The sequence below is a fragment of the Hippoglossus stenolepis genome, chromosome 19, assembly GCF_022539355.2.
Source record: "Hippoglossus stenolepis isolate QCI-W04-F060 chromosome 19, HSTE1.2, whole genome shotgun sequence".
NCBI lineage: Eukaryota > Metazoa > Chordata > Actinopteri > Pleuronectiformes > Pleuronectidae > Hippoglossus > Hippoglossus stenolepis.
The window spans coordinates 12,429,368-12,454,990 of NC_061501.1; the positions used below are offsets into that span (position 1 = coordinate 12,429,368).

A 25,623-nucleotide genomic window follows, 5' to 3' on the forward strand; every position below is an offset into this window, starting at 1 on the left:
GTAAATACAGATATGCAATTATATTTGTGTCTGTAAAAGGTGCAATGATTTTGGAATACAAAATTTGGGCAGTTTGTTTTATTTTAAATGTTAAAAAAATATGAATATGGCACCAAGGAAATTAACCTAAAAATAAACTTATAAATACAAGAAATGCAGCTCAAAGTGCTTTATGTACAATATAGATAAACAATAAAAAAAAACATGTTTATAAAAACAAAAACATGTTAGAAGGAAAAGTGTTTGTGTCCATGCATTTGAGAATTAAATAAAATGTACAAAATACATATCTAAACTCTGAAACAGATAAAGTAAACAAGTACAAATTGAATTTGGATTTATTAGATACACTGGAGAGTGAGCAGATCCACCTCGTCTCTACTTTGACGCACTTTGTTTTGAAAGCCGGAAGTCGCCCCCATCTCCCTCCTCTCGTCTCAGCGGTGACTGACTCCGTCCTCCAGCACATCACCTCCAGCCGAGAAATAATGACCCGTGAGCAGTGGCAGCAGCAGCAGCAGGAGGCGGAGGAGGAGCGGCCTCAGCCCGGGTCCGGAGCAGCAGCAGCAGCGGCGGCAGCGGCAGCAGCAGCAGCGGTGGCGGTCTCCTGCTCTGTGGGGGAGCCATGAGCATGACTCCGCTCCGGCCTCCTCGTCCCAGTCTCACCGACACTCGTCCACCAGCAGCAAGATGTATTTCAACCGGAGAGCCAAGAAGATCCACAGCGAGGGAGGTAAACAGATACGACCTTTATTTCATGTGTTTGGAGTTCCCCTGCTTAAGTCGTGAGCTGTCAAAGTAAAGTCGTGTCGGTCTCCCTGGTGGAATCAGGCCTGATGGAGCGGCCTGTTCAGAACCGTGCGTATCTCACTATGTGCTCGGCATATTAACTGGGGGGATGTGATGGAACGGGAGCTGCCCGGGACTGCGGCATGCATGTGGGGGGGAGTTAGCTCTGCTGTGCCGGTGTTTATCCTCCAGTCTCGGTTGGCGATGCAGGGACGAGCAGACTGCAGGTGTCTGGTAAATACATGGATGGAAGATAACAGCATGTTAATGCTCTACAGGATGAATGAGAATGACCTAATCACCATTTATATAATGTACTGGAATGAGCATCATTATGGTGTGGTGTTACATAATAATGCAACAGCCTCTTGTATCTCGAATTGCACCGTCACCTCATGGGATCTTTTATTAGGAGGTTTAGAATACATCTATAAGCTCATTTCATGTTCGTCCATTTCCAAATATCCGTGACTATTACACAAGTTGTTTTGCTTTTCAAACGTGCAACACAAGCTGCCATAGATCAGTCCGAGAACAGCCTATTAGCTCCCCGACTTAAGAACCACGTGACCGTCTAAAGAGCGCTCCTGACCCTGAGCCCTGCACATCTGAGTGTCACCTCAGCTCACATCCAGAGGAAGAGCTGCTGCACACATGAGCCTGTGTCTGCACGTTGCTGTGTTGTGTGAACAAATGCCCATGGCAGCCTGCGCAGTGTTGACTCCAGCTGCAACATCTTTTTTTTTGCAGGAAGTGGCTTTAACTTCAGAATTGGAAAAAAACAGCACACTGCAGTCAGTGGGTTCCACACAATCAGATGAGACTGTCCTAGAAGAGCCAGCTCATCCCGTGGCCTTTAATAGTGACAGGCATATATTGTATGGCTGCATTGATGTTGTGTGTGTGTGTGTGTGTGTGTGTGTGTGTGTGTGTACATGCCTCCTGCAGCTTCCAGAAATAGAAAGCAGGGCAAACTGTGAGCAGAGATGAGCCAACTGGGCCACGCTCTCCAGAGGTTCCCAGATATTTTAATTGTTGTTTGAGAAAATAAAACAGCTGGATGGTTTCACACCGAGGCAGCGAAGGTTTATCAGACGAAAGGTCAAAGGTTAAAAGCTGTTGAGGAAGAGCATTTTCACAATATAGTGACAAACACATACGCTTTTAACCTTTATGTTTGTATTTAGCTTCAACAGCTCTGTTACAGAAAGCAAAGTATTCATTAGATAATAAAGCATTGTACATTTGATATAACTAATAATGATTGTTCCATATCTGACCCACTGTGTTGAAGTTTGGGAAAGTACTCGCAAAACATCTTTCAGTTTTCGTTTTACAAGAAATGAAACTGGAATCACCAGTAGAAGTTGCTTTAGAGATCCGTCAAACCTATTATTCATTCAGTGAAAGTTGTTGAAATTAAAATACTGTGTTCTGCAAATTATGTATAAAGCTCATAAGAACATCCAGAAATCTTTATCTTTAAAAAAACGAGATTCAGAACCAAATTGGGGAAAGGAATCAGTTTATGGAACAATCTCAACAAATTATCTAATAACAACTACAGCCAGTATGTTAAGGAAATATAATGCAATGTATGAATTATTGTGACAGGTAAATCATTTTGTGAGCTTCTTTGAATGGTATATAATGAATTGTAACTTTGGAACTAATTGAGGGATGTGTTGGACTGCAGCTATTTCAATTTGTCTAATTTTATTGAAATATTTGCTTTGTTACTTCACATCTTGTGAGAGAGGGGAAGATTATATAAGATTATTCTTCTCTCAGCTCTTTCTCCTTCAAGAGTTGAGATTTTGTGTTTGCATTTAAATTGTTTTGTTTGGTTGATGAATGAAAAAAACTTCTATAAAATAAGTAAATATTTGTTGTTCAGCCGGTGGACTCACAATGAGTCACACTGCTGTTATTAGTAGTTTTACATATCTTATTTGATTCTCATTTTGCAAAACATCAAGTATGACATTTACTATACAAGTGTTCACCGGTGCTATATTTAAAGCACAGAATGGTAATGGGGGGTGGGGTGGGGGGGTTTACAGTGTCTGTTATGTAAATGTGTTCCCTCCCAGTCTCCATGCTGCCTTCACTCTAATCTCTTGACGCCTGACCTCTTGAGTCTTTGCTCCAATTAGTGAGTGGCCACATCCCTGCTGATGACGTCTGCAGCTCCCAATCTGTCACATTTACTCCCAACGCGTCCACACAGAGGAATTCTTTCAATTGTTTGTATTTAAGAAGACCTTAAATAGTGGGTGCTACTCTCAAACTCAAAAAACACTTCTCTTATTGGTTGAAATTGCTTTTTTTACTGCAAAGTGAAGTCACAGTATGAAGCTAAATAAACTCTAATTAAGATGTTTTATAGGTTTTGCCTATTGCATAGCCTAATATGGATTTAAATGTAAGGAGTGGTCTTGTCATAGTGTCGTGGGTCTAGTTTATAGGCGCCATGTGGCTCAGCCAACTGTCAACAATATCTTCTGTTTGGGGAAGATAATGAGTCGTTGTCATGGCTGCCAAACAACTGAAGATGCCATTCGGGAGATAGAGACACCTAATAATATGCAGTTGTCAGGTAGTTACATGAGTTGGCCATAGGGGGGCACTCTTGGGTAAGCTACAAGCATTTTGGTCCAGTCCATTTCTCTGTCTAACTGTCAGACCTCCATGTTTCACATGCAGGCATGAATCTCATCTTGCGTATCATTGCTTGCAGGGACAGACGCATACAGACACATTGACAGTGCATTTATTGACATATAGATGTGTGCGGTATGTGTGTTTATTTACTGGTTGTCTTGTGTGTGTTGTTTTCTCCCGCCGCGGCCTCTCTGGTGCCCACAGAGCAGTTAGTGTTGACCACCATTAGGCAGGAGGCTTCTGAACTGCAGGACCCAGGCCAGGGCGCCGGCGCTGACATGCGCGCCCGCCTCACAGACAGGTTGGACAAAAGTGAGTTTGCTCGAATTAGACTGGATGACGCCCAGTTTGAGTCCCAAGGTGCATGTGGCCATGCCGTGCGCAACAGTTCAGAGCAGCTGTCTCCCGACCCCCGGCCCTCATGAGCTACACTGTCTAGTCACTGTCTAGGTTCTGGTCTAAAAAGGTTATAACGTAGCCGTACTGCTCTGGACCCTGAAGAATCTGTAGCTCCTCTGGGCCTGGAGTGATGAATGCTGAGCAGGAATTAACCCTCTCACTGCACGTGCTTGTAGATAGTGGGGTGACCACATATGTCGGGGGTCTTTATGCAGCACATTTGCATGTTCCAGTTCCAACAACACATGCATGTATGGACATAGCATGCCTGAATAGACATGTACATGAGCACTGCTGCATGCATGTATGACAACATGAGCTGGGTTTGGAGCAGGGGCAGAGGAGTAGCTGCATGTCAGGGCCTTGCATTGCATGATTTTTAATCTGTGGGTGTGAGAGAGACAGTGTGTGTCCATCATGCATTGTCAGTCTTTGAGTGTGTGTATATATATACGTGCATATGCATACATTAGTGTAATGTATGTTCGTGTTGAGGTCCCACCTGTAGGATAATCTGGTTATGGATTAGCAGCAGGTGAAGTTGCAGAGCAGACACAGAGGGGATTATCATGCTCGTTCACCCGGACTCCTAAGAGGCTTGCCTTATGTCCTGCTCTGTTTCGGTGGAAAATGGACCCAGTGGGAGCGCCCGGCACCAGGTCAACCAGGACCTGCAGATAGGGCCTGCAGGCCACCTCGGAAACTAGGACGGCCATGGGACGTAGGGGTCGCTCGGTCAGACGGAGATCTGTCGGTAATGCTTTCTTGACCACACAGCTGGATTGTGGGCTAGACAAACGGAATACATGGGAAGGTGGTTGTGGTTCAGTGTTTAACTCGAGAACACTTTGGCAGGAGCTGTTGCTGTTGAGAGGATTAAAACCTGAGGTGTAGCTGTTAAAAGGCCAATAACTCCAAAAACTTTGCCAAGACGGGGTCACAAAACTTGAAGGGATAAAATATACATGCACTCTGATTTGCCAAGTGCATTCATCTAAGTGCAGTTCCATCTAAAATGGTTTGACAGCTTCACAGACACTGTCGGGGCAGCTGTCCTCAGTGTGGCTTGTGGGGGTGAGTGTGCTTCATCAGCTGGAGGCAATTGTAGCTTTTCCAATGTAACTGCTGTTTCAATTAGTTGCTATTTTCTTTTCTGGCTCATCTCTGGGATAATGCGTGTTTGGAAGATTTCAGCATGACTTAAATTGTATTAAATGTGTCTCCGAAGCCATTTCAAACACAATTCTGGCAGTTGTGTGACTGACACAGCCGCTGAGGGAGAGACGCTCGTGGCGGTGGTTGATATGCGAGTCGTTTCTTGAGCGAAGGCCCGGGCACGGGACCAGGACCAGGTGTTTGGTGAAATATGCTCTGCCATACTGGAAAATGTAGATGAATTATGCAGCCGGCCTCAATCCATTATTCAGGAGGCTGCTTTTTAACTGCGAAACTTTGGCGCCAGGCCAGAGCATGTTGGGCTCAGCCCAAAACACAAAGGTCACACTCCATCCATTTGTGATGAGTGAGACCTTCTTCTAATGTTATATTTTGCTGACTTGTGTACTAACATTATCCAAAAATGTTTCCAACAATGTTCAAACTCAGAAAAATCCCCAATTATATTCAAGGTGACAGGACGTTTCATTTTGGTTGCCTTTTAATTGCGTCAAACCTGCTCTACCTGTGACTTTGCGACGTATGACGAAGGACAAACATGCCGCTGCTTTGCAAGTCAGCTGCTTCTTTGACAAATATATACACAGGGCTGTTTTTAAGAAAGCAGGACACGTCTCTAAAGAAACCAAGTGGGTGGCAGGCGGTGTCTTACCAGCAGAGTATGAGATCAGGCGGTTTCTCGATGAAGGATCAGTCTAATCTTACCTTCTCCGGCTGCAGGTTATCAGACTATCAGACCTATGGTACCTGTTTCGCTATATCCCGGGTGCTTCAAGTGCAATTGACCCAGTTGTGCTCTGCTGAGGGGATTTTCTGCTGACTCATCAGTGTGTACGGAGGTGACTGCATGAATCAAAGCCAAAGTGGGGCTGCTGAGGAAGCCGTTATTGATCATTCGTACGGGGTTAAAAAGTGGAGATATGGGCAGGGGGATTAGAGATACCGGTAATAGTTTTATACAAGCACAGAAACTAGATGACGAGGAGGGAAAAGCGCATAAGGTGACAGCAGAAATGATGACATTATCGTTAAGGTGCATTGCCCTTCGCTACTTGCATCATCCTTAATCATTTCCCTAAGAAGCGCTTGCTATCTTGATTGACCCTGTGAGGGGTTTGTGATGCGAGTGACTTTTTGGTCAACAGGTAACAGCCTGGTCATAGATACAGAGATAAGATGAAGGGTGTTTGCCTATTATCATTTTGTCCGGGTAGACTGTGACCTTTGCTCTCCGGCTTGTGCAGACACTTTGCAGCCATGGTGTTGAATACCAAAGGCTGGAGTTTAAGCCCCTTAAATCTCCGAGCAGGTTTCTTTTGCAGAGATAGAATGATGCACTGTGTATTGCAATACAAAAACTAGATTACCTCTGTTAAATATCAATATCAAAAAGCCTCCCCTATAAAATAACACACAGATGCCCTCAGTAGAAAAAAAGATGCAGTAATTGTTGCTGTTTCCTGTAAACACATGCGCTTCATGTCTCCCTCGTTGGACAAGTGGATATCTAATGTGTCATTAGTGATGATAGCACATAAGCCTGACTGACTGCCTGGTGTCTGGGCAGTTTTTTTACGATTCCTCGCCTCCCTCAGAACGACATGTATAAGTGGAAAATAACGATATTAGCCTAATTGATTGACGAGGGGAGAGAGAGAGTGACCCTTCTCTTGTGGGATTCTAGTGCTGCAGAAACTGAGTTTCAGGGCCGAGGAAATCCAATCTGCTGAGCCCCGCCAGTGCTTATTCTTTTCTAAATTATTGATGCATTTAGTCTGTTGTTGTTTTCACTCACACACACACACACACACACACACACACACGCTGGGCGATATGGGCAAAAATGATGTCAAGATCGTAAAACGCAGCAATTACATCTGGTTTAACCGATCTTCACGAAATTCGCTACACGCGTGTATCGTGACCGGACGAAAAATAACAGGCAGTCGGCCATTTTGGTATTTTTGGTGGCCATTTTGGCCGTTTTACTTGTTACATGTATTTTAACAAACTCCTCCTAGAGCTTTCATCAGATTAACTCATATATTCCTTTATGTCTTAGACTGTTATCAAAGGCGAAAGATTTATTCGATCTGAAGAGAAACAAGAGTGTTTTTGACCTGAACAGATCTCTTAGTCTGTATGTAGTGATAGTGATAGCACCACCTTCTGCCAAAAGGAGGTAAGCCTCGTTTTACAACTTTAATTAGATTTACATAAAATTTTCACCACATGGGCTGTAACGCGTGACGGATGCAGGAAGTGACCCGTATTCATTTCCTGTGCGAAACCTATCCTTCCCACACAAAACGCACACAACACGGAGCCGTTTCGCCCAGTCCCTGTTCGCCCTCCCCCGCGGCCGCATCAGGTCCCGAGATCACAAGTGCTCGGGCCCGCACAGTGCTGCTCGCAGTCAGTTCAAAATGTCTCATGCAGTAATTGTATATAAACATTCTCAAGAGAAAATGAGTGACTGAAGGAATATTCTAGTAATGTTATGCGAAGTGTGATTGGGATGCAGTGGGTTGAAGTGATCTCCTGATGGATGGCCTCTCTAACCCCTGGATGTCATCTGAGCCACCAATGTGCATAAACATTCTCAAGAGAACATTATTGATTGAAGGATATTAATAAGATTCATATAATAATGCTGAGTGGGATTTTGCCTGTGTCTTACCATAAATGCCTTTTAGATAATAGTCTGTTGTTGTATCACTGGAGATGCTGAATTGCACGTGCACTTTTTGCATGTTGTGGAGAGCAGAAACCTGTGGTGGTCAATGCACTGTTGCACATGCGTCTCATTGGGAGGCAGTGGCATGACGTGATCTCCTGATGAATGGCCTCTACCCCCCCTGGGATGTCATCTGAGCCATTTGTGTGCATAAACATTTATCAAGAGAATATTAGATTTAGACTACACTCAAATGCATTGTGTAGAAAGTGTCATCAGGCTTTTGGGGAGTAGCTTACCTGTGTCAAAGGCTTTTGAGGTAATACTCTGCACATGCACTATTTGCACCTGTGGAGAGCAGGAACCCTGTGGTGGTCACGGCTCTGTGGCACATGCATCGCGGTGCCAGAGGCAGTGACGTGAAGTGATCTCCTGATGAATGGCCTCTGCCTCGGGGAAGTCATCTGAGACATCCACCGCCACAAGCTGAAGGCGACACCAGGCTTCTGGCCCTTTAAAAGCGGAGCCGCGTCTCTGCCCCTCCGCCGCACCGAAGCAGCCCCGCGCCATATGGCTTCCTCGCGTTGTCTGGGTCAGCGGTGTTGAGGGAGGGAAAAGGAGATCGTGCCGAAGTAAATAAAAGAATGGAGGCTTTCCCGCAGCGGCAGGTGTCCACATGACGCGGGGCTCGGCGGGCCTGTGTCTGTCAGCAGAGCCGGGAGCGTCCTCTTCAGCAAGGACGAAGGAGGAGAGAGGAGCCGCCGCCGCCGCTGCTGTGTCTGTCCTCGCCCCAGGTCTGGTTGTAGTCGCAGCTGAGTAAACCCCGGAGCCGGAGCACCGCGCTCACTCCGCCGTTTGGGACGAATCTAGCCCCGGGTCCTGGTGGCGCACGCGTTTCGGGGGCGCGGGAGACACGCGGAGGGATCGCGACGCTTCGGAGGCGGTTGGAGATGACAAAGCGAGGCGGGCGGGGAGGGGGAGTCTGCGGGATCAGAAGAAGCGTGTAGCACCCCCCACCCCCCTGTCACTTTTCTTTCTCCATTATGGATGATTTGCCGCGCAGTGACAGCTGGCTCCGCGCGCTGTACATGTGCTGATAAAACACTGCAACCCGGAGTGTGTTTGTTCGCCATTGTGCATCCCTCAGCACATCCATTATACGCGGGGGGTCCCGTGGGCGTTCGTGTGCATTGACGGTACCTGCATGATAATAGCGAGAGACCCGGGGAGGGGGGGGTGTTTATAACGGGAGACGTCACAGGATCGAGCCCGCAGCGGATCACTGCAGCCTCTGGTACTTATTGGTCGCCTTTTGAACTGTAAACCACGTCTCCTGTCTATGTCTCTCTCTCTCTCTCTCCTCCCCCCCTCTCTCCCCCTCTCTCTCTCCCTCTCTCTCTCTGTGTCTCTGTGTCTCTCACTCACTCGCTCACTCACTCAGCCTCGCCTCTCTCCCATCAATCCAACGGTGCAGGACCCGCTTGCTCGTCCACCGGTTACCGGAAGGCAGATGATGAGATGTCCGGCACCACGTCCCAGGCGGATCCCGTAGACGCCACGGCGCGCACGGTGCTGCTCAACCGGCCCCAGACCACCAAGTTCTGCGACAACCATGTCAGGTGGGTGCCTCCTCCACGGAGCTCTTCGAATCAGCACTTCACCAAAACCACAGTAAAAGTAAAAACATCACCAGATTGACAGAAACCTTGGTGTTTACTCTGTGTTGGATCAGCTCATCCTTCACACAACTTACTTTATCCACCTGCAGCCTTCTCTGGGTTTATAGGGATTAACTGTCTTGCTCAAGGGCTCTTAAACAGCGTGGATCTTTAACCCAGAGGTGCCCGGTTGAAGGACCGTACAATCAGTTAACCATGTGCCACATGTAGACTTTGGACCACTGAGGTTGTGTTTTGTGTTTTTATTTTCCTCTCTTCCTCCTAAACGTTCCGCTTTCTTTTTGGTTTAATCAAGATAACTTTGAAATGTTGTTTCCCTTATACAATTGCACCAGTTTTAAGGGGGAAATTCCTTGATAAGAACATTTAATAACTCACCTATTAAATGATCATTTGCGGCTCTTGAGCAGTCCCAAAGGTTGAGGCCTGGCTTATCGTCACTCATCACCACCGCGTTGCCTAATCGATGCGTCCTCATGTATGTTTAATGCTGCCAATACAAGAAAACGATAGGTTACTTAAAGTGTTGTAGCCGTGCCGATTAGGTAAAAGGTGTATGAATCTGTGTTTGAGAAGATTACAACGGGGGCAGCGCAGAATGAGATTTCTCAGGACTGAGTCATAATTCCTGGACGTGTGATTCTCGTAGTCATGACCTTCTGTGGTGTGAGCTGCTCAGGCAGAAAGAGGCGGGCGACGCATCTTTAAACACACTTCATAAGAGTTATTCCACATATTGTGCTTGGTTGCTGTACTTCAACTCTGAAGCAGTCCAGCTGTTGTTTGCTTGACTGTGGTCATAGATATTAAGTCACACTCATTCAAACAACATAAGTTTGATTTAGACCTAATTTCCTTTGTCTTAACCTTTTTTATTTTTCTTGTTCTAACTGACGCCGGTTCCGTAGAAGCACTGGCCTCCTGTTCTGAGAGTGAAAGCCTCGTTATTAGTCGGCTGACCTTCAGTGGTCCTGCCATTAATGTCCAGAGATTCGATTTCACTTTCAAAAGAGCCAATTTCAGCTCCACAAATAAGATTAAGGCAGGTATCCCCTGTCTCATCTGATTGGATCATGCATGGATTCCCAGACCCCCTGTATGCTGATTGGAGCGTTGCGCCCGAGAGGTGTGCCCTCTGATGTCCCTGTGTTCCTGTAACTCTTCTGTTTATGTTTTAAAGGTTCAATAGCCTTATTGATTTTCTGAGATTGAAGCCTTGTAGCTTTTATCTCTATACTCAACTCTATTCCCCCCAGGCCCCTCGCTTCAATATTTCACTGTGTAGACTTGATTTTATACAGCACGAGGCAGTAATGCTCTCCTGTGCACAAACGCAGCAAAGTGTCTCACACGTCGTTCTTAGGAAAATACATTTTGGAGAATTTCTCAACACTTCCATTCCCAGTGAATCTACCTTCCTCCACTGAAGGGGTTAACTCCTCGCTGACTTCAGCTCAGTGTTTTCTTTTGGCCTTTAAATGTATGATCTTTTTTTACGTGAGATAAAACACTCAAAAGGCAGATAGGAGCAGCAGGAGTCTCACCCCTGCAGCGAACAGCTGTTCACACCACTGGCAGGCTGGACATCTATAGTATGAAAAATAACAGCCAGATGTTTTTGACTTGTTTTTTTTGTCCTGATCCCGTGGAAACGTGCGTGTGTGGAAACTGGTATAACTTGTCCTTGATTAGATTAAGGCAGCTTTATCTTTCTGATCATGGTTGTAGTATCACTGACTCTTCCGTATGCATAGCATCAGGGAACTGTGATGGAATTGTGTGTTTTGCCATTCAGTGCATGCACTTTGGTGCACTCACTAACTCACTCACAAACACACACACTATCCATTAAACAAAAGCTATCACAGAAACTTTTCACTCAAGCTACACCGGCAGGCCTTGACTTCAAGGTTGACATTTTTATTTTTGGCCCCTCTAAAAGCTCTTACGGTAGCTCCTGGCTATAACAACGCGAATCAATACAGTTGTCTCATCAATACAGTTGATTGACGGACAGGTCAAGGTTGCCAACTTTCTTTGCACCTATTTTCTGGGGTTCTGGGTCTAAATTTAGTTTTTTGGATACAAAGTCAGGGTCTATTTATAGGCTTTTGATGTGTGTGCAGCCCGTAATGGCTTTATTTGCCCTCTCCGAGCACAATTGAGTGTTTCTAATAGATTTTCAAGTGCTGCGATATTAAAACCCAATGTTAGTCAGCTGTTATTCAGCCTTTAAGTTAATGCTGCTTGAGCATATCAGGTTAAAAAAAATCGTTACCCCACAATTTACTCATGAAGTCCAGCTTTTACTAATGCACTTGCTGGCTCTGCCTCTGTCTGACTTTAAACATGGTGTAAAGTCTCCTCTCGTCTTGTCTTCTCCTGCAGCACCACCAAGTATGGGGTTCTCACCTTTCTGCCCCGGTTCCTCTATGAGCAGATCAGACGGGCTGCCAATGCCTTCTTCCTGTTCATCGCACTCATGCAGGTAAAGCCCCACGCACACAACGCTAACAACAGTGGTTCCGCTGTTGGTCTGTCCTCAGTTTGATGCTGTGGCCCAGACAGGCTTCAGAGTTTTTTAAAACATCCCAGCTGTCCCACACACCCAGCTATTTCTGCAATGCTGTGTTATAGATTTTTCAGAGATGTTCTCCAGATGAAAAAAGTTCAGATTTGGCCAAAAGTAACAGAATAAAAGTATCATTCAAATCAGGATTCTCATAAGATACGATAACTTTACAAAGGGGTCACTTTGCTGAGTTATGATAGCATTGATACATCACTATGCAGTTATTCAATATTACTCATTTACTCGCGTGCACAATTGAATAATGCATGTTGCAGGTATTGATCATTTCCCTCACAGCAAGTATATTCCAAAAGCTGCTCTCAGACATGCACTTGAAATTCGGACATTTTCCTGAAATTTAACCTGCGAAAGCCGTAAGAATACAAATATCTCAGGATGCAAAAGAGACATCGTGCACCTAGAAGATGCTGACATAGATGTTGGCTTGGAAAGACACCGAGATTCGAGAGCTTTTAGTATAAAGGCAGACACGTTTTCGATCCGCGGTTAACAAAAACACTTTGCTTTTGGCAGTGCAATTTATGCGTCATGTCCAGCCTCCAGCATTATCTACCCAGGTGCCACCCCTCGCCTGAGTGTTTTGGAAATGTTTACGTTGTCTGACCCGAACAATCGACTGCTGCGTTCTTCTAATTTGCAGAGGCAGAGTTTTCGGAAAACGTCTGAACCTAATTTTCTGGTCATTTTCTGGAGTTCATGTCTCCAGCAGCTTACGACAGCTGTTAGACACATGATGAGTTTTGAGTTAAGATCACAAGAAAGTTGTGAGATACTAAATCCCACAAAGTGCTGATTAGTGTTTAATATTTTTTCTTTTTCACGGATGTAGGAGAAGAGGGTTTTTTCTTTTTCTTAAGAAAGTCAGACTAGTTGTCATTGTGCTAACATGGCTCATCCTTGTGTGATTTGACATATGGGTGACGTTAGGGTGTTGAAAACGACATCTGTCTCAATAGCTGTGTTATCATCATCGTTGTCATTGTGCAAGCTGGAGCAGTTATTCAGAAAAGCTCCCGTGTATCTGCTTAATGTACGAACATGCTGTCCCTGTGATGATCCCTCGTGGCTGCCTCAGGCCACTCGGCACTCGATCTGTCGTCAGTGATTTCTGACTGCTTCCTCTCTTTCCTCTCTTCAGCAAATCCCTGATGTATCACCGACCGGTCGCTACACCACGCTGGTCCCGCTCATCTTCATCCTCACCGTGGCCGGGATCAAAGAGATCATAGAGGACTATGTGAGTATCTGCAGCAGCCGCGAGTTCGGTCAGTCTGAAGTAGGAAGGAGAGAGATGGTTCTCCTGAAAGCTAACGCACCTTCATCTTCATCTTCACAGAAAAGACACAAAGCAGACAACACGGTCAACAAAAAGAATACAACAGGTATTGTGTGTGTGTGTGTGTGTGTGTGTGTGTGTGTGTGTGTGTGTGTGTGTGTGTGTGTGTGTGTGTGTGTGTGTGTGTGTGTGTGTGTGTGTGTGTGTGTGTGTGTGTGTGTGTGTGTGTGTGTGTGTGTGTGTGTGTGTGTGTGTGTGTGTGTGTGTGTGTGCGCATCAGCTGTCTGCACTTTTCCATGAGTGTGCTTGTATCTATTTGTGTGGTTTTTGTTTTCCTTTCACGCCTGAGTGAATGGCTCTTGCCTGTCACTCACTGCAGCACAGGCCACACGGCCCCAGACAAAAGTTTAGCTGCTATGAATACTGTATGAGAGCTGCTCTATAGGCTGACTGACTGATGGCTGTGTTGTCCTTGTCTCTCAGTGCTGCGGAGCGGAGCCTGGCAGACTGTCATCTGGAAACAGGTATCGCTAACAGCACCGACTTCATCCATGTAGTTCTCTCACTCATCACCCCTCTGCTCTCTCTCGTTCTCACCCCCCTGCCCCTGTTCAACGAGCGAGTTCAAAAATAGGTTAAGAACAAAAGATAGTGTACGTTAGAGCCTGAGCGGTATGGATTTTCGGGGGCACATACAGATATTAGGGAGTAAAAAGGTTCTGATACCGATGTATTGATTGGGAAATAAATGCTGGCTCCATAGTGAAAACGTCTTCTCCACATTCAGTCTTCCTCGTACAATCCAAACAGATCAGGGAACACATTTCCAGTCAGAACTCTCCAAGCAATTTCTCAAAACAGTAAATGTACATGACTCCCCAGATGGGAGGCGCCGTTTGATCGGTGGCACCAGACGTTGAAATGAATGTTCTCTAAGTATTGCCTGGAAACTGAAAAACTGGAAATGAAAAAATTCGTAAATGAAAAACCTAAACTTAATTATAAATAACTATAAATACAAAGAAAACACAATTACAACCAAATATATAGCCCTTAAATTAAGAAAATAAACATAAATGAAGATCTTTTTTGCATTATTTATACTTTGAAATAAGTTTTCATATAATAATTTGAATTGGCCAACTGTACATTTACTTATTTTCCTACTTTAAGCAGGGGAAATAAGTAAATAAGCAAACAAAACTGTATCAGTTAAAGTAGAGACATTAAAAATAATGAAATGCTTCAAAAGCATGAATATGTAACACGATACATTAAATATCAGTAAGACAGTTTTATTAAATGTGAAATATTTTGCAGCCAAACGTGCAGCACTGTTTAAAACTCACGATTTACCCATCAAATGTTTTCGTTTATTTGATATTGAATATGTTACACGCCTCAGAGTGTGTGTTTCTCTTTTAATCTCACCTGGTGTGCAGTGATCACATAATGTTCTCTGCTCTTTGTGTCCGCACTGTGGTCACTCTAGTCTCTGTTGGCTCAGCATCTGTCTATTTTGGCTCCTTCATAATAAAATGAAACTCTTCCAATCGCGCAATCTGCCAAAGTAAAAGACTCGGAGGAAAATAAACTTGGAGTGTAAGGTTCCTTCTCAAACATTGAGTGGGAGCTTTTCCTTGAATGTGCTCATTAACTGAGTCCAGCTGTGAACAGTCTCTGCTCCAACACATCAAATCAGATCAAATCTGAGTCCTTGTTATGTAGGTGACAACAGGAGGGAACAGGGAATTAGACTCATTTTTCTCCAGGGTCAGTGCAGGTGAAGAGATTTGCTCCATGCATCACGAACATAGTTCATGCTGAAGAGAAGTAGTGATAACTTCCTTCCTTTTTCCGAGCAACTGAACAAAACCCTTTGTGCTTCATACATGATGTTTAATTACATGGTGGAGAGTGAGTGGAATAGTGCTTATGGGAAGAGCCTGCTTCCTCGTCAATAAAGCTGCAGTGAACATTACCCCTGATGCTGTTAGTCAGGCTTCTCTCCCCTGGTGTGTTCTGGGAAAACAAAACCAAGGCTGCAGCTCTCAGGAGACGGAGCAGCCTGCAGAACCAGGTTGATTAGTTTTTAGGCTGCTCGGATGTAGCACACCGGCTGTGTCTGAGCTTGTGCGTTTGTCCTGATGATAACAACTGTATGTTTTCCTATTCCTCAGATTACTGATGTTATCATATACAGTAGCTCGATCTATGTAACGTGGAGCTCTGGCCTTAAAGCTTTCATTTTTTACTTTTTCTCAGATTTTCTTTTATTCAGAATGTGTTTCAGATTAAATTAAATTGAGCTGTGATGTCCTCATTTCTCTTCTCTCCTCTTCCTCTTCTCTCTCTAATCCACATGCTTGTGAAATCTCACTCTTTTCTGGCTCTGTTACAGTCTCATGAAAATAGTTGAAGCGCTGCACTGCTGTGCTCACTGTCACTTTATATCACGTCTCTCTATTGGCTGCCTCTTGGCTGGTCACTAACTAACTTGCTATTTCTGCCCCACCCTCCCCTTTCTCTCTTCCTCCCTCTTATTCCCCCCCACCCTCCATCTATAATCCCCCTCTCTCTCTTCCTCCCTCTCTCACCCTCCATCTATAACTCCCCTCTTTCTCTTTCTCTTTCTCCCTCCTTTCTTTAAAATGATCTCCTGCTGTTGCACTGCTGCGTCCTGGCCACAAGGTGGCAGTTGGAGACATAGTGAAGGTGACCAATGGCCAGCACCTTCCAGCTGACATGGTCATAGTGTCCTCCAGGTCAGACTCTGTGTGTTTGTGTGTCTGTTAATGTGCGTTCACGTTAACATCCTCCCAACAGTTGTTGTGTGTTACTTTACACTTTAAGGCTGCAACCAATGATTGTTATTAACATAGACATTTTTGTTACGTTTGGGTTTAGTTAGGTATTTGATGTTTTTAAAAACAGGGTTAAATGTCATGATTGAAAGCTGAGACCGACCTGTGATTGGTCAAGTGCACATATCGTCGGGACCTCGCTGTAATGGCTCCTCCATCCCACAATTGCTACTGTGCAGACTCTGGGTCCAAATTTGCAATATGGCAGCATTCATTTCTAAAATATTTTGGCTTCATTTCTGGAAAGTGGGTGGAAGTAGAAATCCGTTGTTCATCTTTTGACATGCGTATTCTACCAGTCTATGATTAGTAGGTTGTTTTTGATTAGTTGCCTGATTATTTGGCACATAAAATGTAAATACAATAATGAGGAACATATTGTTGTATAACACTCCCCTCTGCCTCCGTTCCCCAGTGAGCCACAGGCCATGTGTTACACTGAGACCTCAAACCTGGACGGAGAAACCAACCTGAAGATCAGACAGGTACGACACCATTCAGATTCACAGTGCATGGATTCAGCTTGGAGTCAGTGAGGAACTTCTTCTCCTGCCTGATGTCAATGCTGTGTAAACACTGTAAACTTAAATATTAATACACCTCAATAACTGTCAAGGGAGCGACTAATCCACCTGAAGCGAAGTCTGTAATTTAGTTTTAATTAGAAAGTTTGTTTTAGAAACCTAATACATATTAATGCAAGTGAATAAATTAATTAACGGTGTGTCACACATAAGGTCTGATTGTCTCTCTCATCTCTTGTTTATGACCTGTTTTGTTCTTCTGCAACTTGTTTTTTCCCCGTATTGTTCTTTCTGATCATTATGTTTGAAAGTAAACGTTCCTTGACTTGACCTTTCACGTGTAATGTTTCTCCAGGGTCTCTCGCTCACAGCCAGCTTTCAGACGCTGGAGGATTTGGTCGCGCTGACCGGTCGTTTGGAGTGTGAAGGACCCAACCGGCACCTGTATGACTTCACCGGCACGCTGCGGCTGGAGAACCACAAGTGAGACACACACATACAGTTGTTTCCCTTCGTAGATACGGATTGAGAATCACAAATTGTCCAAGTGATATATACTGTATCTAAATAGTGTCTTTGTATAAGACAGGTTTAGCTAAGAAAGTAACATAAATAAATGAAACCACCTGAACAATGCAGGCCACCCTATATCTGCATTAATTCATAAAGTTTCCTGCTCATCATTTCTCTTTCTGTCCTCAGTCCCGTTCCCCTGGGCCCAGACCAGGTGCTGCTGCGTGGCGCCCAGCTCAGGAACACCCAGTGGGTTGTGGGAATCGTTGTCTACACCGGCCATGACTCCAAACTGATGCAGGTAAAACCCCAGTGTCTTGTCTGAACGCAGTAAACTGCCTGTGTGATCTTCTTTAATCATAGAACCTTTTTTTCTTTGTGAACTTTGCAGGATTAGTTCAGAGCTTTTAATCAGCTGTTATTACTGGGAGCTAGTTTCGTTTTTAATCTTCACTTCCAGTGTTGGGATTGCTAATGCATTCTTTAGCTAAAACACTTTAAGAAAAAAACTTTTAGTATTCCATGTTTGTATTTACATGTATGTCTGACACATTAATTTAATAAAACAAAAGACATTAAACAGTCCTGCAAATTAACTTTTCTCTCTAGAGACATTATTATAACTAGAGCCTGACCGATTTTTTTCGGTTGACCAATAAAAATTGGCCGATCTGAAGCTTTCGGACACAGTATCAGTATCAGCTGGTTATCTGACATGAAAACCTGTTTACAGAATAAACAGTGCAGAAAAGATGTGCATTCAATTTTACATTTACAATAAAAAATGTTATTGTCCCAATTAAAGTTCTATACATTTGGTTGTTTTTGTGTTTTATTTATAATGATTTATTCTAAAGTTTATGGACAAACTAATGATTATTTGTAAAATATGAAGTCTCAGTCACATTTCTATGCCATAAGGGTTTATAACGACATCTTGGGAACCACTGCCAAATAGTTTTTATGCATATTTCTAATGGTCAATATTTAAATATCGGCCCCACAAAATCCATATTGGTCAGGCTCTAATATTAACTCGATAAGTCTTCCAGTATTTGTTTGTTTCTCACTGGTTGTATTCACTGACCTTTCAGAATTCCACCAAGGCGCCACTGAAGCGCTCTAATGTGGAGCGAGTGACCAACATGCAGATCCTGGTTCTGTTTGGAATCCTGCTGGTCATGGCTCTGGTCAGTTCTGTTGGCGCTGCCATCTGGAACAGGGAACACACCGAGGAGGCCTGCTGGTACCTGTCCCGGGCCGGTGAGAACACACACCAACACACTTCACTTCCCATCTCCTCACAGTAATTGAGAATTTGGATTAATACTCAACATTACAGGTCAGTAAATGAGAGGTTGTTGTGCATTTGCGCAGGTGACATCTCCACGAACTTCGCATATAACCTGCTGACGTTCATCATCCTGTACAACAACCTGATCCCCATCAGCCTGCTGGTCACCCTGGAGGTGGTCAAGTTCACACAGGCTCTCTTCATCAACTGGGTATGAACCACTGTCACTGTTTAACATGTGATCGAATGATTTAACGAGCAATCAAACATTCACGATTTTCCTTCTTTTGTTTTTCCTCAGGACATGGAGATGTACTACGCAGAGACAGACACACCGGCCGTGGCTCGCACGTCCAATCTTAACGAGGAACTTGGCCAGGTCAGCTTCAAAATGACATAATAATAATAATAATAATAATAAATCATCAACCAATCATACAAAGTGTGGTTAACCTGATAAAATGGGATAAATCGTGGCTAAATAAACAAATTAGCAAGGTACAATGCAAATGTAAAAGATAATAGTGAAGAGAATATATACTGTATTTATATAAGGTTATATGATTTTATTGAACAATTATCATGTGCACTCTCACTTAATCCAGACCTGTCAATATGTGCTGTTTGATTTCATTCCCTGTCGTCTTCAGGTGAAGTATCTGTTTTCCGACAAGACGGGAACTCTGACCTGTAACGTCATGACCTTCAAGAAGTGTACGATTGCAGGAATAACATACGGGTCAGTCGCCTCTTTTATTAAACTACATTCTTACCTATTAGCTTTATCTGTAAGAACATGTCTTCCTGTGCTGAACTGAACTTCCTTTAATCTCTAATCACAGTCCTAGTCCCGGACTAACTTGTAAAAAAACGACCTGTTGTTAAATCAGCTGATCCAACTCTCGCATGCTCTCACAAATGAACTAAACCACTCCTCTGCTTATTCTGAACTGATTCCTTCTTCACCACAACCTCATTCATCACTGCAGCCACTTTCCTGATCTCGACTGTGATCGTTCTATGGAGGACTTCAGGTAAATCACCGCCGTCTTCTCTTTTTTTCTTCTATTCCTTTCCTTCATTTTAGACTCTTTTAGACACACTGTGCATGCTTTGGTTAGAACAACAGTGTAACTACACAGATCCAGTAAAATAATGGTCGAGTTTCTTCAGATTTTTTCGAAGATTTATTTTCTGTCCCTCACATGTTCCTCATTTGATAACGTGAAAACTACAAGAGAAATATAAAACATATGCATTTTAGGACTTTTTCAACAGAAGATAAATCAAATAAATCAAAGACAAGGCCTCTTAGACCACATGTGAATTTTGTTTTACATGGATAGAAGTTATTTTGTGCCTCCATTCTTTGTCTCCACGCCGACCCTGACCCACAATGCCCCTGTCCATCACTCTGTGACCCAGTTACCTTTCCTGTCAAAATAAGATCACCCATTCAAAGTGGACAAAAAGATTAAACCAAAACCACTAAAAGGCGCCTTATTTATTACTTTTTTTATCTTTTTTTTTAATCACATTTTTATTTACTTTTTAAAGCTGAATAGAAAAGATGACCTTGAATTCTAGACGGAAACATAAACAAACATTTCAATGAAACTGTCATTGAGACAATTACACATAGACAAAGGCTTTGTTTATTTTATCCTGTAAGGAAGTTAGGCATTTGAATTCGCCGGTCAGATTGTTTTTCTACACAGTAACTAACTCTTCTTGTACATTTTCTGTCTCTCAGCAATCTGCCGGCCAACAGCAATAACTCGACAGAGTTTGACGATCCGGCCCTCGTTCAAAACATTGAGAAGGACCACGTAGGTGTCTCTGAGGAGCTTCTCGCAGCTCTTTTATTTGAAGTGGATTCTGCCAAATAAATCAACTGAGTCTGGTGTTAATACCTGTGTCTGCTCTGATTTGTGTGTTCAGCCTACATCACCTCAGATCTGCGAGTTCCTGACAATGATGGCGGTGTGTCACACGGTGGTCCCAGAGAGAGAGGACGACCAGATCATCTACCAGGCCTCGTCTCCAGATGAGGGAGCTCTGGTCAAAGGGGCCAAAGGACTCGGCTTTGTGTTCTCCGCAAGGACGCCGCATTCCGTCATCATCGAAGCTGTAAGAGTGTATTTGTGTACTTTATTACAGTAAAAGAGGCCTTTCTCTAACGGGGGTAAAAATAACAAATTTGGTTTATATTTCAGAGAGGAAAAGAGATGAGCTATGAGCTGCTGAACGTCCTCGAGTTCTCCAGGTGATTCTCCCTTAAATGTTCCCCTCAGTCAGTAGATTCTCTAAATACAAGGCTGCAGTACGTTTTTTAAATCTGATCCCACTCTTTCCTTCACAGTAATCGCAAACGCATGTCTGTGGTGGTCAGGACCCCCGACGGGAAGCTCCGGCTTTACTGCAAAGGAGCTGTATGTTTAACGTCACTATCATGTCTCCGCACTATCATTCACGTGGCGTCTGTGTTTCAGTTCTCAGTCGGTCGTGTTGTGTTTTTTTTTGCAGGATAATGTCATTTTTGAACGTCTGACTGAGGCGTCCCAGTACAAAGAATTATCCATTGCTCATCTGGAAGCGTTTGCAACTGAAGGTAAGAGGAGTGGAGGAGAGAGTTGAAGAGTCTCCTTTTTACTAGATGTCTACATCATAATATTTTAGCCTATGTCTTTTTTTAGAATAGAATACAAATATCTCAGGATAAAAAAAGATTTGACTTTACGTGAGCTCACTTCAGTTTAATGTTTAAATTCACCATTCAATCACCATTGTCTCTGTGTTGCCTCCATTCTCTCTTAGCTTTCCAAATAAATAAAAAAAACATTGGACAGCTCACTCCCACTAAATAACACAACCTTTTTCTGTGACCACGCTGATTGATTGTCTCTCTCTCTCCCCTGCTGATCCACTCAGGCCTGCGCACTCTTTGTTTCGCCTACGTGGACCTGGAGGAAGACGCCTACCAGGAGTGGCTGAAGGAATACAACCGGGTCAGCACTGTGCTGAAGGACCGCGCTCAGAAACTCGAGGAGTGTTATGAACTTCTGGAAAAGGTAAACGCACCTTCTGTTCCGCTCTAGTGATGGGTATCTATCCAGTCTCAAAAAAGTCATTTAACCTTGTACGTTGGGTTATGAGGGGGAGTAAAACAATCTGAGATTACGAGAAGAAAGACAAGTTTTGGCAATGAGTCATTTTCGACAGGTAATGTGACGCATCTAGTTAGTACAAATCAAAATATTTAATCTTTTGGCTCATCAGCACCACGTTATCATAAGTGTCAGGACTTTGAAAGGATTCTGGAAGAGAGTGAAGAAAGAACCACACAGACCAGGAGGAAGCTGCTTCTTTTTTCTTTTGATTGACCAAGAGGTTTCCTGTGTTGGACCGTTTCATTTTTATTAGATTTCCTTCTGCAGCAGATTTAAAAGTGAATTGGAGAATTGATGGATTAGTATGAAATTGGAGTAGAGAGCTGAAAGAACATAAAACTCTTCTGTACACACACATGCACACACACTTCATATCTGCCAGCAGGGGGCAGAGTGTGTCCATCATGTCCTTCACTTAAACAACCGTGGTGTCACTTCATTATTCCTCAAGTGCTTAACTTCCAATACACACTCAGCTTATTCATGCTTTAATTATCTATTTTCTTCAAATCAAAGTAAAAACACACATACTGGACTTTACATCATGGTTGAACACTATGGAAATTGTATGGTGGTTGGTCAAAGACAACACTGATGTAGTGATGACACAGATTTCGGAGTTATTCAGTAGAGAATCAAACTTATTGGTGGGAAAACCGAAGATGTGGAGGAAAGAGGGGAGGTGAGAAAAGTAAATGAAGGGCAAAAAAAAAAAAGAGGAAGCAAGAGGAGGAGGAGGGGGGAGCTCAGACTGGGAGACCACACGGGTAATTACCTGCGCCAGCCTGCCAAAAGCCCCATAAAACTGGAGTCAACAACACAGTAGTGTTAAGTTGTGTGTCTGTGCGAGTGTGTGTTTGTGTGTGCGCCTGAGTGTGTCTAATGAGGGTACATGTGCATTTAAATGCTGAACAAATTAAAGCGAGGGGGGAAAGGTAATGGGTTACTTCTTGGCACGAAGACACAGAGTTGGTACAGCGGCACCAAAATGAGCTCCCTCACCGGCTGAGCTGAGCTTCCTCGCTCGCCCGCTCGCATCGCTCTCATCCTTAAATTAGATGTGGATGATGTTTTGTGCAGAGGAAGAGTCTGGTGATCTGAATCCGGAATATGATTTGTTTTAACGTTATTTCAAGTTATTTTTACTTATTCATCTAAAGCCTTTTGTACCGTTTGTGCCACATTTCGATTGTTGTTGTCTGTTTGAATCCCAAATTCTCTCTGTCACGCTCTCCCGTGCCACCGACAGAACTTAATGCTGCTGGGCGCCACGGCCATAGAGGACCGTCTCCAGGCTGGCGTGCCAGAGACCATCGCCACTCTCATGCGGGCCGACATCAAGATCTGGGTCCTCACGGGAGACAAGCAGGAGACGGCCATCAACATAGGTGAGAGGAAAACCCGTCTAAAAGCAACACTGCAGGCAAAGTATGAGTTTTACATCACGAGGACAGCGATTGAATTGAATCCAGGGATGGTGAGGAAGCCGCAGCCTGACGTGCAGCAGCAGAGGAACCTACGTGGAGTTAATTCAGTTAGAGCCAGAAGAATAGGGGGCATTGTGTGCGCCGTCAAATGCCAGACATGTCCTCGATCTCTGAGTGAAATGTGCCAGTGTCCCAGTGGCGGAAGGGACTTTTGATTTTCTGCTGGCAGACCTCGAGGAAACTGGTGTCTGATGATTGAAAAACAAAATCTTATGTGAAGACACATGTCGCGCTCCTGCTTCAGTTTCACAAACCTGTGTATCAGTGGCTGATCTAAATCAGGGGCCACAATTTACTCAGAGGGGCCAGTTATATGTCCAACATCCATACACAAGTCCTGGGTCACTAAGGTGAATTATCACTGAGGTGAATTAAACAACAGAAGAAGAAAAAAGAAGCGGTTTGCAGGATTGCTTGTAGTCTTCGACACCAGTTTTTCACCTGTGTTTTGGGTTTGAACAAATCTAATCCCACCCCCCACCCCCGTTCTCCTCCTTCCACTAACTGCGTCTGTTTCTCAGGTTACTCCTGTCGCCTGGTGACACACGGCATGTCCCTCATCATCGTCAACGAGGACTCTCTGGATGTGAGTAGACCCTCCTCTTCCTCCCGCTCCCCTGCCTCCATCACGTCTCTGTACACTTTGTACGATATCTCTTTTTGGTGTGTGTTTGTGTGTTTACAGTAAAGGTGCGGGAAGGCGAGAGTGTGTGTTTGTGTGTGTTGGGTGGTGGGGGGGTCTTAGGAGGGTTACCGTGGGAACTAAGGTGTGGTCCCCCCGGCAGATTGGTGGGTGGGGCTCATTGTGTGCGTACATCTGCAGGTAATTAAAGTCTCTGGTGTCCCTTTGGAGAAAGGGATGAAAAGAGACAAGCAGTGAACTGTCACTTCTCCCCCCCTCTCTCTCTTTCACATACATCCACATACAGTACCTGGCTCTCAGTGTTCTCACCCTCCCCGTGGCTCTCAGCCTAACCTCTGCCGAGCTAAACGCTCACATAATGTACAGACTGAGCGCGTTAAGTGTATTTATGTTCCTGTTAGAGGGAGATCTGAGACATTCTTTATCTCCAGATTCGATTTATGCCCCAGTTATGTGTTCTTTACGTTCAGGTTTCATGTGTGACTTTACCTAAATGCCTTGATTGCTGTCATGTGTCTCTGTGTCTCACACGCAGTCCCAGACTCCCACATGTGTGTTCACATACACGTATAAACACACACACACACACACACACAATCAGTGTTTTCACTTTTACAGAGTTTGTTTATACGTGAGACGGAGGGAGATTATGGCTCATAAACTTTAAGCCTAGGAACTGTGTGTGTGTGTGTGTGTGTGTGTGTGTGTGTGTGTGTGTGTGTGTGTGTGTGTGCTTTGTTTATGGGTGTGTGTGTGCGTGCATGTTTGTTGGCCCAAGGTGTGCGTTAATCCCTGCTGTGGAGACGTCCATGTTTACATCCATCATGCTCCTGCTTCATGCAAGTCGTTCTGCAGATGTTGGTGTGATTTGGAGATTTGAGTGTTTTTTATGAAACATCGTCAACATGACATCAGAGACCTCTGTGTAGTTAACCCTGCATCATGTGTAAACGGATTTTAATGTTGGTCATGGTTTTAATTTTAACTGCACAACTGATGACCATCACGCCGTCTCGTGCTACGCCAACTTCTAGTAAAAGAAATAGTTAAATTTTACCGTTTCTTTTACGTGTTTTTACGTGGTGTCTGAAAGCTCCCAGACTCGCTGGTCAGAAGCCAGACGGCATGCGAAGCCATTTAGATGCGGAGTGGATTGAGTCGGACAGGGTTGAGGGTAATAAGGTACTGAGAATTGCCTATATAATGAGCACAAGTGGCTGAACGCCAATACAGTTAGCACTGTAAGTGGATCATTGATAACACGGTTTGGAAGGTTCTGATCACATGTCGGACTGTAGAAGTAAATAGTTCAAAGTGTAATTGCTGTCTGGTTGAAACAGTCTGGGTCAGAGGAAACTGTAAAAGCTTTTTTTTCTGTCAGCCCCTCCTCCGTTTGTTTATTTCTTACTGGTAAGTCCAATAGCACATGTGCACATACAGACTTGTATAGTTTTTATCATGAGGTCTAAATCTTTTTTTGCAGCCACACATGCGAAACAAATTCTACAGCTCATATCTACAGGTCTTATCTTTATATGTAATCTAAAATTAAATAAAAGTGAAGGGCAATTAGAGTGGCTCTCATGCATTTGGCTAGGCCCAACTGTCCCCTTCATAAAACTACATTTAAATTAACTTAGTCCAGATTTTTTTGGGGATCTGCACCAAAATTGCACACACTCATAAATATAATGTTCGACAGCTCCGGGGGTTGGTGGTTCTGTCCTGTAGCTGACTCTGACTTTTCTGTGGAGAAGCACAAACACAAAGGGAAATCGCCCCCTTTTTGGAATGAATAACTTTTTGGGTTTCATAGTCTTCATTTTTGAAAATAAAGTCTTAAATATGTTTAGGAAGGTCGTAAGTACTACATCC

General features: G+C 44.0%; 1 protein-coding gene and 1 long non-coding RNA gene across 10 annotated transcripts in view; one reads left to right on the forward strand and one right to left on the reverse strand.

Moving 5' to 3' along the window:
* Nucleotides 1-320: 320 nt before the first annotated feature.
* LOC118098381 lies at nucleotides 321-8,140 on the reverse strand. Its single transcript, XR_004694165.1, has 2 exons — nucleotides 8,005-8,140; nucleotides 321-1,020 (listed from the first exon to the last, which is right to left on the reverse strand). It is a non-coding gene; the product is annotated as an uncharacterized LOC118098381 (long non-coding RNA).
* The window catches only part of atp8a2 (ATPase phospholipid transporting 8A2), a 51,401-nt gene continuing 26,187 nt past the window's right edge, over nucleotides 410-25,623 (forward strand). For 3 of the 9 annotated variants that reach the window (XR_004694163.2, XR_004694164.2, XM_035142123.2), the window contains exons 1-24: nucleotides 605-733; nucleotides 3,658-3,765; nucleotides 9,147-9,324; nucleotides 11,773-11,872; nucleotides 13,116-13,214; nucleotides 13,314-13,359; nucleotides 13,737-13,777; nucleotides 15,945-16,018; nucleotides 16,533-16,602; nucleotides 16,997-17,124; nucleotides 17,344-17,455; nucleotides 18,249-18,417; nucleotides 18,532-18,659; nucleotides 18,750-18,827; nucleotides 19,099-19,187; nucleotides 19,438-19,482; nucleotides 20,202-20,277; nucleotides 20,390-20,578; nucleotides 20,665-20,714; nucleotides 20,811-20,880; nucleotides 20,975-21,059; nucleotides 21,380-21,519; nucleotides 22,868-23,006; nucleotides 23,627-23,691. Coding sequence is in view for 7 of the 9 variants with exons in the window: in XM_035142123.2 (XP_034998014.1) it covers nucleotides 691-733; nucleotides 3,658-3,765; nucleotides 9,147-9,324; nucleotides 11,773-11,872; nucleotides 13,116-13,214; nucleotides 13,314-13,359; nucleotides 13,737-13,777; nucleotides 15,945-16,018; nucleotides 16,533-16,602; nucleotides 16,997-17,124; nucleotides 17,344-17,455; nucleotides 18,249-18,417; nucleotides 18,532-18,659; nucleotides 18,750-18,827; nucleotides 19,099-19,187; nucleotides 19,438-19,482; nucleotides 20,202-20,277; nucleotides 20,390-20,578; nucleotides 20,665-20,714; nucleotides 20,811-20,880; nucleotides 20,975-21,059; nucleotides 21,380-21,519; nucleotides 22,868-23,006; nucleotides 23,627-23,691 (2,322 nt within the window). In the remaining 2 variants the exon portion in view is untranslated. Of the gene's footprint in view, nucleotides 734-3,657; nucleotides 3,766-4,452; nucleotides 4,607-8,371; nucleotides 8,500-8,860; nucleotides 9,000-9,146; nucleotides 9,325-11,772; nucleotides 11,873-13,115; nucleotides 13,215-13,313; nucleotides 13,360-13,736; nucleotides 13,778-15,944; nucleotides 16,019-16,532; nucleotides 16,603-16,996; nucleotides 17,125-17,343; nucleotides 17,456-18,248; nucleotides 18,418-18,531; nucleotides 18,660-18,749; nucleotides 18,828-19,098; nucleotides 19,188-19,437; nucleotides 19,483-20,201; nucleotides 20,278-20,389; nucleotides 20,579-20,664; nucleotides 20,715-20,810; nucleotides 20,881-20,974; nucleotides 21,060-21,379; nucleotides 21,520-22,867; nucleotides 23,007-23,626; nucleotides 23,692-25,623 lie in introns of those variants that run through there. The other 6 variants (XM_035142125.2, XM_035142127.2, XM_035142128.2 and 3 more) reach the window with 6 other exon arrangements.